Source organism: Pseudochaenichthys georgianus, chromosome 9 (genome assembly GCF_902827115.2).
Source record: "Pseudochaenichthys georgianus chromosome 9, fPseGeo1.2, whole genome shotgun sequence".
Lineage (NCBI taxonomy): Eukaryota > Metazoa > Chordata > Actinopteri > Perciformes > Channichthyidae > Pseudochaenichthys > Pseudochaenichthys georgianus.
The window spans coordinates 37,232,276-37,246,078 of record NC_047511.1 but is presented as its reverse complement, the minus strand read 5'-3'; the positions used below and the strand labels follow the sequence as shown (position 1 = coordinate 37,246,078).

Here is a 13,803-nt window from a genome sequence, read left to right as displayed (position 1 = left end):
CATACATTGATATAAATCTGCTGTTTGTAAGGTTTTTCTCTGCTATGAAATGGTTTAGTTTATTTTTAATAGACACATAGTGGTATAAATGGTGTTGATGCTAGTCAGGTCAAGTGAAATAGGAACTACTAATTGCATTGTCGCACGTTGGGGCCCATCATGGTGTGATATATGAGCTGAATCCACTGCACAGACAGGGACTTTGAGAGGACGAGATGTCTTTCAGATGATGCCCTCTGTCACTGTTTGTTCCCTCTAACAACAGCAACCACTGGCAGCCCATAACTGAGCCGCTGCAGACGTCTGAGGAGACGCTCAGATTTGCTGTTGTTGCCGCAGTCAGCTGATGCAGGAGAGTCCAGACTCTGGGCCAGCGAAGACTGAGGCAACAGTGGACTTTACAGCTGTACACCGTCCGACAGGTCTGAGTGGTTTGAGCCGTAGCTGTTGATGAAGCCGAGCTCTGGGGCTTTGGGCACTGTTGGCTCCTTGATGACCTGCAGAGGATAGACGTATACTTAGAGAGCCACCATGCACAGTATCAGGACCCTGATGCAGCTGATACCAATACATTTACTCTTGCCCAAAATAAAAATATAACTGAGTTACGGATTCTTAGCTACTTTAGTGAGAAAATAACACGTGTTGAGGTTCAAGAAATGATGCCTTTTACTTACCTCATCAAATTTTCTGTCACTGTAGACTTCATTCTTGTCAATAAACGTCAGCATGATCCAGTCACAGATAATGGTACACTGAAGGTGTGACATAAGAAGAAACACCAGTTTGTGGTGAAAATAGGGAAAGCTTCAACTTTAAAGTCTTAATGTAAAAATACTTACAATGCCAACTGAAGTCATGGCAGTCACTGTGCTGATGATGGTTGGGATGGGACTGAATTTACCAGCCTGAAAAAGAAAGTACATGAAAAAAAGACAGAACAAGAAAGACAGTCACCATGTTAAGCTGCAAATAAATGACGGAGTATCTGTCACTCACATGTCCATGAACTATGACATCCAGACGGATGCCGTAGGCCTTAATGAGCGTCCGGGACTCTACCCCTTCTCTACTGTAGTATTTGGCAAACCTGTAGTTATACAGAAATTACAAATGCTGAGAAACTTAGCACATGCTTAGTTTTAAATATGTTGGTTGTTTGAGCTCACCTGTAATAGTAACCAGAGCTGGCCTGGTCCTTTCGAAGATCAAGACGACGGAAGGAATACGTTGGTTGACAGTATGAATAATCCAGGTCCAGGTTACAGTTCCAGTTAATGAAAACCCCAATCACTCCTCCCTGTGCAACAACAGCATTAGTCATATCTTAAGTAATACTACATTATCACCAAGTAGGTCCTTTCTAATCCCAAAATCAATATTACTTGTTTTTTTTCCTTTTACCTGTACCATTGTTTTTCCATTACATTTGAGATAACCAAGACACCTCTTCTGCCAATGTCTCGAATTCTCTGCAACTATCACCAAAACAATTGTGACTGATAAGTACAGGTAAGAGGAAATGTATTTATATTGGATTTAGGGGTGAGTGGTCTATCTGAGATACTGTATCAAAGAGGCAGTATGTGTTGTTTAAAAAAACAAGTAAAAGCAGACATGTTGTACTCACAGTCTTGCAAAGCTCACTGAAGTCCTCCCTAGCCTGAGCTGCGATGTAACCCAGGCGAAAGTTTGGACAGTACGGTTCAGTCTCCTTATCATAATGACACTTGTTGAGGAATCTCCGCATTTCCTTTGGGTTTGAAATATCTTTTATATTTCCCCTGCAAGATACAAGAACATTTGTGTGTGTGTGTGTGTGTGTGTGTGTGTGTGTGTGTGTGTGTGTGTGTGTGTGTGTGTGTGTGTGTGTGTGTGTGTGTGTGTGTGTGTGTGTGTGTGTGTGTGTGTGTGTGTGTGTGTGTGTGTGTGTGTGTGTGTGTGTGTGTGTGTGTGTGTGTGTGTGTGTGTGTGTGTGTGTGTGTGTTTGCTTTACCTCAGCACTTTGAATCCAGGGAAGTGGATATAATTCCTGATGAACACTGTAAAATTGATGGCCTCCACTAATGCCTGTTCTCTGAGGACAAACAAATCAAAATCATAGTTTTGTGTAGCGGAAAATATGTTTCTTTTAGTTTTATAGTATAGTTTTCCACAGTTTCACATTAGATTCCATTCAAATTCAAAGGCCAAATGCTGTCTTAAACCTTTAATAGACATGTGTTTAATTATTTGCATAGGTGTGCACCACAGGCGATCCCAGTATTATAGCTTTGTCCAGCCTTTCACCATACCTGTATTTACGTTTTTCTTAACTTGTTTATGAGTGACGGTTAACTTGATTGTAAAAAAACCTACTCGGGACAACCTTTGGGAGGATAATCCATCATCTGCCTTACCTTACAACAGCGTACCGCTCAATAGGACACCATGTTTGGATCTCACAAGTTTTGAAGGTGTGGTTGTAGTACTGAACACATCTGCCGGTCCTTCTTCCTGTAAGAAAATATAAAAAATAGACTGTGGAAAAGAACGATCAACGAAGCTTGGAGGAAAGTTTTGTGAGGAGTAAAAAAAGTACCATGGCCATCAAAGTCAACCTCCCCCTGGACACAGTCACTGTCTCTTGTACAGTTGGCATTGGCAACCATGAAATGCTGAATGGAATAAAAACAGATTATAGCTTTGTCTTGCATACAATGTCATTGAGAAAGTTCCTGTTGACCTCTCACCTCAGCACAGGTTCCTTGCTTCTGATCATAGGTTACTTCTCTTCTCAATATTGTACTAATCACATCACCGCCCTGTGAGGAAAATGCCAAATTAATCGGCAGTAGGACATAACGATACAGACAGAGTTCAGGAGGTGGAAAATCATTAACTGTATTGGAGCATTTGGACTTACCTCTGAGGGTCGAACGTACTCCACAGTGTCTAAGATATCATCTCCATGAACTGCAGTGCCTTTCATTAGTGTGTAAACTGAGCTCTCTGGACGGGTTTCAGTCTCTTGGTAGGCTTTCTCACTTATGAAGACATACCTTCAGGATGATAGAACAGACAGATGCAATATCACATTTTCTGTCATGACGTCAATCTATGTTGGAGGTATCACATTTCCCCTAGATCTGTTCAAACCGCTTTGCTGAAACCATGAAAACAAGAAAAGATGAGGCACTCTAATAATACAAATCAAGAAATATAAGATATAGTTTACGATTTGATACAACAAATTCATAAAATCAAAGTCTAACCTATGGAAACTGCTCTCAGTTCAAATGACACGTCTCGTAAAGGACAGAGAGACCTACATTCCCAAACCCATTAATTGTGTCTCTCTTTGTATTTTGTATTTGTATCCAGAATAATTTCCTTGCCACACAACTGCAATTAATGAGTTAGAGAATTTAAAGTCAGAGCACATGTGTTATCCATATTCACTCTTTTACACACTAAAATAAACATTAAAACAAAAACATGTTAGCATAATATTAAGAAAGCTTTTTGGTTTCTTAGATTGCCCCTTTAGCTCACACAGGGCTTTCAAGTACACAAACATGAAGCTTACCAGATGAAATAAGTGATCACAAGAAACTGAACGCCTCTGTATATCACTCCAAGAGTTTTGTTTTTAACCACCATCACCTTTGGTGTCTCATAATCCCAGAAACCAAGAAAATAATCCTTTACAAAGTCACGAAGCCCCATCATGAACTTGTGAAATAGTTCACACATATTCTGAGATGTCCTTTTGAAGTCGTATTTCTCTATGATGCAGTCTCTTTGTATCTAGCTTTTTATTTCTCTCTCTTTATTTCTCACTCCCTGATCCTGCTCAGCTCCATCTGCATCTCTCTCAAGCTGTACAGAGAGGCAGAGGAGAAGGGGTGGAGTCCAGCCTTCATGCCTTTCATTTTGTTTATTCTGATGATTGTTCAGCTTTTATGATATATACAGCTGATCAAACTTAAGATCAAAACAAAGTGTTTACAGTTCTGCTGATTAATTTACATGAAACACTGTTTTTGAAAATAATGTATCCCGATTTTTTTCCATGGATATTTTGATGAATGAAATAACAAATATTCATCAAATATTTTATTTTGTATTTATGTGTTTAGACTTTTTTGACACATTGTTAAAATGTACAAGCTAGTCAGTACATTAGTTATTTTAATGTTAATAATTAATACATATTTTTAAAGGCAGGACTTTTAATTATTGGAGTAAGCTATAATAAACGATAGATAGATAGATAGATAGATAGATAGATAGATAGATAGATAGATAGGTAGATAGATAGATAGATAGATAGATAGATAGATAGATAGATAGATAGATAGATAGATAGATAGATAGATAGATAGATAGATAGATAGATAGATAGATAGGTAAACCCAAGCTCTTTTATCACTGTTTTATATATATTATTCACTGTATTCATTCATTGTTTCTTATATTTTTTACACAGGCGGACAAACGGCCACCCTCACTCTGGGTCCTAGTTCCTTCTCGCAGCACTTCCTCCGCGCATGTCAAACAACACGTGCATTGGCTGCTGGTCTCGGTAGCTGTTGCTGTGTTTGTCTTAACCGCTTACTTTATATACATTTAGATTTACCTACACTTGTTTGTAGGGCCACATATCACTTCTAAATGGGAGGTACTCAAAAGAAAAAGGTAAGAGTTGACTTCGGGATATTGTCAGAGCCATGCACTTTAATAACTATAGCAACCTGGTTAGCTAGTTAGCTAACGAAGCTAAAGTTTGTTTCACTGAAATCGTGAAATCGGTTCTTTGTAGATCAACGTTTTAATATCAAAGCATTCAGTTAATTGCTTTTTACTTGTGAGGATTTAATGTGATCGTCTGTCCTGTTTTTTTCAGTATGAGAGGGGCTCTGTCACCAACTACATCACCAGAAACAAAGCTCGCAAGAAGTTATCGCTGAGCCTCCCAGACTTCAGGTAACCGCACTGTTCATGCATCATGGTGCATGTGTTTGAATATATACTCTCAATTCCCGGTTTATTAGGTTTACATTAATGTATACCTTTATTAAATCTTACTTTTATAAAGGTTATAATGTTCAGTTTTGTTTTAATTTGGTGTTGATTTAAGTTTATAGTCATTTTGGTAGCTATAGTTAGTTAGTGACTAAGTTGAGTTTGCATTAAAATGACATCAAATGTTTTTAAAAAACGTCCCAAATATACAAATGCGAAGACATGCAATACACATTCCCTCACTACATATAAACACACTGAAAAACAAAAGAAGTTATTTTTTTCAATCGCATTTATATTAATGGTGGACAAAATATAAGAAGGACCTCTCAATATATCGTATTACCTGACTCTGGCCAACAGGGCCATAAACAGCAGCCATTGTGTTGAGTAAACATCTCTTTAAAACAACAACAACTCAACAAAACAGGCTTCATGAAGGGATGATCTTCACTTAGAGCTCCTTAGTTATTACTGGGTTAGTGAAATAACTGAATATTCAATTTGAAACTAGTTTATAGACAAAATAAACAATCAGAAATAACCAGGGAACTTCTACCTCAGATGGTTTTACTAATGTCGGCCCTTGTCAAAAATAGTTTTCACGGTTAGTTTTAATCTGTGACTTTTATTCTCTGTTCTTTCATTCTTCAAATTCATATTTTTTGTACTATATACACTGATTTTCTTTTTTATTTCTATCTTTAATCTGAATAATTTAATCTAGAGAAAAGCATAACATTGACATATTTCAGAGTCAGCTAATTGTTAGATTTGTTTAATAATGGCCCAGACAACTCTGTTCAAATCAGTTTTCCAAATTGTTAACCATTCATTTGACTATCATCAAATAAATAAGCTCTCACATATACATCACAGCACCTAAACCTACCATCGAACATGGCATGACGTCATTACTAAAGACCAGGCATTCACAGACACATTCTTCCTGATCTCTGTGATTTTCAGGCGACTGTGCATCCTTAAAGGCATCTACCCTCATGAGCCCAAGCACAAGAAGAAGGTGAACAAGGGATCTACAGCCCCGAGGACCTTCTACCTGCTCAAAGACATCCGCTTTCTTCTGCACGAGCCAATTGTTGGCAAGTTCAGAGACTACAAGGTATCACCACACATTTTTCAGATGTTCAAAATGTCACCATCTTCTCAACATGCTTATATTCACTAGTATAATTGGGAAAAGATTGTAATTGAACCGTGTTAAAGTTTTAGTCTGTTTTTTACTTTTGTGAAAGTTATAGAAATGTTAATATTGTTTTTTCTGTAAACGGTGTCTCATTCCCAAAGTGTTTTTTTCTCAACAGGTATTTGTACGCAAGCTTAAGAAGGCTTATGGAAAAACAGAATATACTAATGTGCAGAGACTGAAGGAGAACAAGCCGACATATAAACTGGACCACATCGTCAAAGAAAGGTGAGACCGTGTTAACCTGCACCCTCAACACCGGAGGGCACTGTTGAGCTTACACGGTTCTTCATATCCATTCAAAGTAGAGAGTATCAGCTTTTGTACAGAATGTAAAGAGTGGCATGTCCGCAGTATTTCATTTAGCTTATTTAAAAAAAAAAAAAACGTTTAAGAGGTTCTGTCTCCTCACTGGTTCTCCTTTTTGTGGCAGGTACCCGTCCTTCATTGATGCTCTCCGTGACGTCGACGATGCCCTCTGCATGTGCTTCCTCTTCTCCACTTTCGCCCGAACAGGAAAGTGCCACGTTCAGACAATCACGCTGTGCAGGCGCCTCACTGTGGAGTGGATGAACTATGTCATTGCATCCCGTTCTCTCAGAAAGGTACGACACCACTGTAAACCCTCGTACTTTGTTTTGAGTAAACATACAAATCAAATGGGGGGGCGGGGTTTAATTGATATCTCTTGAGTTCATTGACCTCAGTTCTGTAACGATCTAATCACCTGTCTGTTCTTCATAGGTGTTCATCTCCATCAAGGGAATATATTACCAGGCCGAGGTGATGGGACAGCTCATTACCTGGCTGGTGCCATATCAGTTCGCCCATGATGTGAGTACATGACCAAATGCAATCCACAGTAATTATGCTAACACGCAGTGGTTTTGGTCTGATAGGATTACACTGAAGGTTGACGCTGCTCTGTTCGACTCATCATAAAACCGCAGATCTTTCTATAAGCACCAAACAGCCAACTGCTTAATTAAGGCCTGCAGGCTATTTCATTATATCAACACACAGACATTTAATATGGCCTTAGGAATTAATTATTTCTCTTTATTTACATTGCAGTTATACAACAGGGCGTATGTAGTCAATGCTTTAGCTTCACACTGTCATTTTATAGTTTAAAATGACCTAGAATGGTTTTTGATTTTTTTGCCATTAACCAATTGTCAGATGCCCCAAATTGTGTTTGTAAATAAATATATGATATAATGTACAGGAATCTTCTTAAAAGTCAAGTTCCCTTTGATTTCTACAAAAATATGCAATAACCATTATTGTGGCATGTCCTTAAAATCCTTATGTGTCATAAAATATATATTTTTAAAAGAAAAAATGAAATGAGGAGTAATGCTTGAAGTTCAATCACTCAGGTAACGGTTTTAAATACTAATATTTACAGACTGAGGGCTCAAATGCACAAGAAGCCTAATTCTCCTAAACAATAATGTATTAGATGTTAAAAATAAGGTAGGCAAACTCATAAAACACTTTAATGTATTTAAAATCTGTGCATATGATGGATTAATAGCCTTAGGTTGTGCCAGAGATTGTGTGCTAGGGATTCTAAATGGCTCTTGACTGTATGCCCTCGTGTGTATTTATTTTAACCACTGAGACTTAGTTAAACCCTTTGTTTTCCCTTCCAGCACCCAACAGATGTGGACTACAGAGTCATGGCTACTTTCACAGAGCTGTACACCACTCTCCTGGGGTTCGTCAACTTCAGGCTCTACCATTCCCTCAACCTGCTCTACCCCCCAAAGGTACATCGGACTCAACCATCACAGGGGATGTTCTCTATATATGTTCGCACACACTTCATTTATAAGGTTATTTTCAGTGGCCAGTCAAGGCAATATTTGTTTTACATAGTTGTTAAAGTAATATATTAAAGTTCAGATAAATGATATTCAAGTCAAATAGTAGCTAGGTATGTGGACTAAAATCTTACATTGTAATCTCTTATTGCGAGACATGAAATGAGTATAATACATGTGGGTTTACAATAAAGATGACTTTCCATTTCCGTTAGCTCACCTCTACCCCGTTCATGTTATCCTTCCTTTTGCAGCTAGACGCTAAAGCAGAGTCCGAGCTGAAGGAGGAGAATGACGAAGACTACGCCATGAATTCAGAAAGCTACCTGGAGGTAATGATGACGGGTCTCTCAAAAGAGATCATCCTGGCTAATAAAAAGACACTGATTTTGAATTATAAAATGTGTTGTTTTTTGTAATGCTGTGAGCAGCGCAAACCTCATTAAAGATACGTCAACACTTGGAAGATTAAACTAATAGATTGATACAATTTGTCATAGGTGGCAAAACATTATATAACTCAACACTGAAACCCAGTGCTTTTTGTCCTTTCTATATTATTTAATTCATTTCCATCTTTAAAAATGCTCCCGGTAATTATGTAAACTTGTAGTTCTGCAAACTACTGTGTTCTCATTTAACTGAACTGATGTTTGTAACGATCTATACACTGAAATAAATGGTAATTGTTCATGTTAAAACATAATTAGAGAATGTTCTAAACTGGTGTGTTTTGGCTCTGCAGAAACTGTCAGCTCTGAGTACGAGTCTGGCCACGGTGGTTGCCACTACAGAGGAGGAGGAGGCTCAACTTGACCAATTTCCTGTTGAAGACGTAAGAAAACCAGTTCACAAAATATGTATCTGAAATACTCAATCTCATCTCTGGTGACATACAACTTATGTAGTATTATATTATGTTGAATTGGTACTGAGAATTAAACAATGTCATGATTCTGAGAAGTCCAATCAAAACAGTGAGTCAGTGAAATGAACTAATTGGTCTCTGAAGGCTGAGGTTGCTATATTTGTCAGGGGTTGAAGTTTATAGAAGTGTGAGACTGGGGATTACGGTTTTATGTTTGGTTGCTACGGTTGAAATGCTCCTAATATTGGGAGCTTGGTGTGCCCTACCAATCAGAAACACGAGCCCAGCTCGTTCTAAGATGAACAACCATCCAACAGCAAGAGGGGGAATATCACAACGTTATTTCTGTTGCTGATCGTCCCTGATCAAACAAAAGCCTTAAAACAGTGGCTTTCTATTACTCCAACAAATGTTGTCTTTTACTTCTTCAGGAGGACATGGAAAAGATGGAGGCCAGAGAAAGGGAACAGAAAGAGCAGGAAGCTCAGAAAAAGCTTCTTGAGGGGCACAAGTTCTTCCTCAACCGAGAAGTGCCCAGAGAGCCGTTGGCTTTTCTCATCAGGTGAGTGGCCGCTGCAGGGAACCTCCGGACGGTCCAACACATTTACAAGGAAACATATTTAGACCTAAAACTGATTTGTTGCTGCTGCCTTCCAGGTGTTTTGGTGGTGAAGTGTCCTGGGACAAGTCTGTTTGCATCGGCAGCACGTACGACGTGACGGATGAGAGCATCACGCATCAAGTTGTTGACAGACCCAACGTTGACAAACAGTATATTAACAGGTAAATGAATGGTGGATCTAACACACGTCGTCTAAGTCAAGAAATGTAAGCTCTTTATTTTTAACGTGGAACACGTGTTTCTGTGCAACCAATTTGATTCTGTGTATTTCTGAATGCTAAATACGCGAAGTCTATTCTGTACACTTCATGTCCTCCACAATGGCTCCTTTCAGGGTCATGCTTCTGCTGCTTCCTCAAAACAACCTTCTTCATCGTGTTTTTAAAGGGTCACATTGTTTCTGTCATGACCCCCCCCCCCCCCCCATGTGTTTTTTAAGCAGAAAGGGAAAGTCCTCACAATTTCTGAAAACATGACATGCTGTTTTACTATACTTTGTTTTTAGGTACTACATCCAGCCCCAGTGGGTGTTCGATTGTGTCAATGCCAAAATCGTCCTGCCTGTGGAGGACTACTTCCTTGGAGTGACTCTGCCGCCTCACCTCTCTCCCTTCGTTGAGGAGAAGGACGGAGACTACGTGCCCCCTGAAAAACTAAAGATCATGGCGTTACAACGAGGAGAAAAACCTGGTAATTTCTCTTCAATACCATACTTATAAATATATTTGTATTGTGTCCCAGCATTGAATCACAGTAGGGATGCTCGGATTGATCGGCCGCCGATCAATATCGACCGATACTCACTCTCTGCCGATCGATCGGTGCGCTCTAAAAAATGCTGATTGTGGGAGCTGATCGCATTACGTAAAATACATGACACTTTTCTCTGTGCGCGCCAAGCTCGCCAAAATGGCTTCACCGGTCTGGCAGTATTTTAAGGTGTCCGAAAAAGACAGTAAAATAGCGGTATGCAAAGTGTGTGAAGCAGAAATCCTGCTGCGAAACACACACTAAGAGTTAGACCTAACACACTTAGCTATTTTATCTACCTCTGGAACAAGCTAAACTAGTTATAAAAATATTATGCTTCACTGTCGGGTCACTCATTACTGGATCAATGAGCTGCATGAGATACTGACAGGCTGTCAGGAGAGAGAGAGAGGGGAAAAGAGAGCGCTTCCGCTCATTTCTCCCGTGTTATTATCCAAAGTGAATAATGTACTTCATTTGAATGTAATAATTATGTTGGTTGTTGTTTGTGGAAGCGCCAGTGAATGAGCCCCATTAACTGAGTTGTAAACATCACTTTAAATCAGTGCTTCTCAAAGTATCGTCCGCGGACCACTGGTAGCCCGTGAGCGCCCCCTAGTGGTCAGTGAGTATATTGGTAAAATTTCACAATTTAAATAAATGTATTTATTTTAAGTTTTCCGCACTCTCGTGGGGATATCTCCGCAATGGAGCAAGCTTAAGTTTCACTTTCGATTGCATGATATAGCCCAGCGCAACACCTTCATCACACATGTTTCCACTTGTTTGTACCATTTGCAGGCGATTTGTAATCTGTTCTAGAAAAATGATGTGTTTGTGGAGTTAGGTGGTCCGAGTGTTTTTATTATTGGTTAAGTGGTCCTTGGTATGAAAAAGTTTGAGAAACACTGCTTTAAATGGAAGATCCCCATAGGCCCCGCCCACTCGATCGGTATCGGCCGATACTGATATTGGCGATCGGAGCATCCCTAAATCACAGCGATTTATAATCAGGATGTCAGTGTAATGAACTCCCAATCAGCAGTCACACTGTGATCACACACAGGTGACTGCTCTTGGCTGCATCTTTCATAAACTAGGTGACATTTTAGGTTCAATATGTTTGATTAGGAATAAAAGTTTCTATTGATCAGATCATTAAGCCTAAAAAGGATGCATAATAATTCCATGGACACATCATTCATATATTTAACTTCCATCACAGCCCAGGAAGAGGAGGAGGAAGAGGAGGAGGACGACGAAGAGGAAGATGAGGAAGAAGAAGAAGATGAAGAAGAAGAGAATAATCTGAAGAAGATGGAGAAACAAAGATCCCAGGGAAAGGTAAGAGACGTTTGACCTCTTTTCCTTTGAGCTCTTGTATTTTCCCGGTCACACTAAGGCGTGGTGTCTCAACGTGGTGTCTCTGTCTTTTAGAACCTGTCGGTCAAAGTGACAGCTGGGAAAGTGAAGGTGGAAAACCCAGAACGCTTGGAGCAGGAGGAGAAGGCCGAGGAAAAACGCCTCGCCATCATGATGATGAAGAAAAAGGAAAAGTACCTGTACGACAAGATCATGTTTGGAAAAAAGCGAAAAGTCCGAGAGGTACGTTCAGTTTTTATTATTCATTTAATATGTATGGAAATAACTTTGGATCCTTTCAATATCTGACTCTCTTTTAACATTATTCTAGTGTGCAGAGTATATTCGAGTTTGAGTCTAAATCTCTTTTGTTTTCTCTTGTAGGCTAACAAGCTGACTGCCAAGAGGAAGGCCCACGATGATGCTGAAAAATCAAAGAAGAAGACAAAGGCCAACAAATGAATCGTCTGATCATGTATTTAGCAGATTGACTTTGTGTATTTACATTCTTGAGGCAGAGTGTATTTCAGGTTGAGATTCCTGTAATCCTGTGTGAGTTTGATGCACCTGATGCGTTGACCTTCAAGCTCAAGAAGAAATGCAGGATGTGGCATATGCTCATTGTGTTATTAATAATGTAAAAGTGACTTTTTGCCTTTTGTTTGTTAGAACTGTTTTACATTACACAATATATTTCTTCCACTTAGTTGTTAAAGCTGTTCATGTAAATGGTCTTTATTTTAAAGTAAAAACACAAATTAAAAATCCTGTTGCTTGTGATCTTAAAAAATGATAAATGAGGTTTCTAACTGTTAAGTGGTGTATTCCTTCCCCGAGTATTATTATGCTGATGACCAGTTAAGGCTCTGAAGTGTATTTTGTGCTTCATCTCCTTTTCTAGTTTCTTACTTGAGGAACTATCAGTGAGAATGCCCTTGTGCACTCTTTGGTAGCCTTAACAGCTCTGATGTGAAGAGTGAAGACACAGTGCTTGAATATATGAAGCCACGTCTTACCTCCTCCGCTCGCGTCTCAGGTGGGAGAAATATAGACAGTTTTATTTATATACCACCTTTCAACACAAGGCAATTCCGAGTGCTTTACAAAAATGAAAGACATTCAGAAAATGGCATTTTAAAAAGCAAAGATAATAAAACAAACATTAAAGGTGGGGTAGGTAAGTTTCAGAAACCGGCTCGAGATACACTTTCTGTTATATTCCATGGAAAGCTCTTAACATCCCGATAGCAATGAATATCTTAAGTGCTTTGACAACAAATCCATAACAAAATTTCATCTGGAGAAGCCGTAATACTGTAAAAAGTACATCCAATCCGTTTAGCCGGGCCGGCTAAAGTAACTGGATGGCCTACCTGCCTGTCAGCCTCCCATCGGGGCACAAACTTATCTCGTGCCCTCATTGGTCATGTGCGCGTTCGTGTGTGTTGGAGGAGGGGCTCTGTAAGGAAGTGGCAGATTTTCTCCGGTTGTGTATTTTCAAATTCTAGCGATCTCGAGCCGGTTCCTCAAATGTAATAATAATAATTGGTCGTACAGTATTACTATGGAAGCCCATTTCCGCCACTTGAAAAAAATTAAATCCCCATGAAAAGTCATTATGAGATAAGAAAGTCGAAATAATGAGATAAAAAGTCATGAGGTTGAGAGACTTTGTCACAACAGACAAACTAGCAGCTCTTTGGCTCGAGTTCTCCTATTTATCTTGACACGGAAATGGATTGTGAGTACATTGAGGACTACTTTAAACGTGGATTTACAACTGATGAAATACTTACTTTGCTTGCTGATTCACATGGAGTTGTACTAAGCAAACGCACCCTTGAAAGGATTTTAAGCAAGAAGCAGCTCTGGCGTCGAAAGAATAAAACCGATGTGGCTGAGGTGGCTATCTTCATTGAACAGCAACTGGAAACATCTGGTCAGTGTCATGGTTACAGATGGATGCACCAAAAATGTTGGTTACATGGAATTGTGACTGACAGAGAAACAGTGTGAATACTGCTACAGTTATTGGATGGTGAAGGTGTTGATCTGAGGTCAAGAAACAGACTGCGAAGGCGCATCTACCATAGCTGTGGTCCAAACTATGTATGACACATTGATGGTTACGACAAGCTTAAGCCATTTGGAATTGCAA

General features: G+C 39.3%; 2 protein-coding genes across 2 annotated transcripts; one reads left to right on the top strand and one right to left on the bottom strand.

The window, feature by feature from the left end:
• Positions 1 to 179: 179 nt before the first annotated feature.
• Positions 180 to 3,735, bottom strand: p2rx2 (purinergic receptor P2X, ligand-gated ion channel, 2). The gene is made up of 12 exons (XM_034091923.2): positions 3,569 to 3,735; positions 2,906 to 3,041; positions 2,733 to 2,804; positions 2,582 to 2,657; positions 2,400 to 2,496; positions 1,997 to 2,077; positions 1,631 to 1,784; positions 1,170 to 1,300; positions 1,000 to 1,090; positions 843 to 908; positions 678 to 755; positions 180 to 497 (listed from the first exon to the last, which is right to left on the bottom strand). Exons 1-12 carry the CDS (start codon positions 3,733 to 3,735, stop codon positions 399 to 401), a joined length of 1,248 nt encoding a protein of 415 aa, XP_033947814.1. The 3' UTR covers positions 180 to 398.
• Positions 3,736 to 4,518: 783 nt separating this feature from the next.
• Positions 4,519 to 12,461, top strand: pes (pescadillo). The gene is made up of 15 exons (XM_034090839.1): positions 4,519 to 4,680; positions 4,889 to 4,968; positions 5,977 to 6,130; positions 6,333 to 6,442; positions 6,648 to 6,819; positions 6,959 to 7,048; positions 7,873 to 7,989; positions 8,298 to 8,375; positions 8,789 to 8,878; positions 9,343 to 9,473; positions 9,569 to 9,694; positions 10,039 to 10,223; positions 11,509 to 11,627; positions 11,721 to 11,888; positions 12,030 to 12,461. The coding sequence occupies exons 1-15, from the start codon at positions 4,657 to 4,659 to the stop codon at positions 12,105 to 12,107; spliced, it is 1,722 nt and encodes a 573-aa protein (XP_033946730.1). The 5' UTR covers positions 4,519 to 4,656; the 3' UTR covers positions 12,108 to 12,461.
• Positions 12,462 to 13,803: the final 1,342 nt, after the last annotated feature.

Bases quoted from the DNA above. Each gene is read 5' to 3' on its own strand.
- p2rx2 (XM_034091923.2), bottom strand. From the start codon at position 3,735: ATGTGTGAACTATTTCACAAGTTCATGATGGGGCTTCGTGACTTTGTA. The intron at 2,078-2,399 runs GTAAGGCAGATG...GTTTGTCCTCAG, and splicing joins GAGCGGTACGCTGTTGTAAG to AGAACAGGCATTAGTGGAGG. The intron at 1,091-1,169 runs GTGAGCTCAAAC...GTATAACTACAG, and splicing joins AGCTCTGGTTACTATTACAG to GTTTGCCAAATACTACAGTA.
- pes (XM_034090839.1), top strand. From the start codon at position 4,657: ATGGGAGGTACTCAAAAGAAAAAG. The intron at 6,820-6,958 runs GTACGACACCAC...TGTTCTTCATAG, and splicing joins CATCCCGTTCTCTCAGAAAG to GTGTTCATCTCCATCAAGGG. The intron at 7,049-7,872 runs GTGAGTACATGA...TTTCCCTTCCAG, and splicing joins CATATCAGTTCGCCCATGAT to CACCCAACAGATGTGGACTA.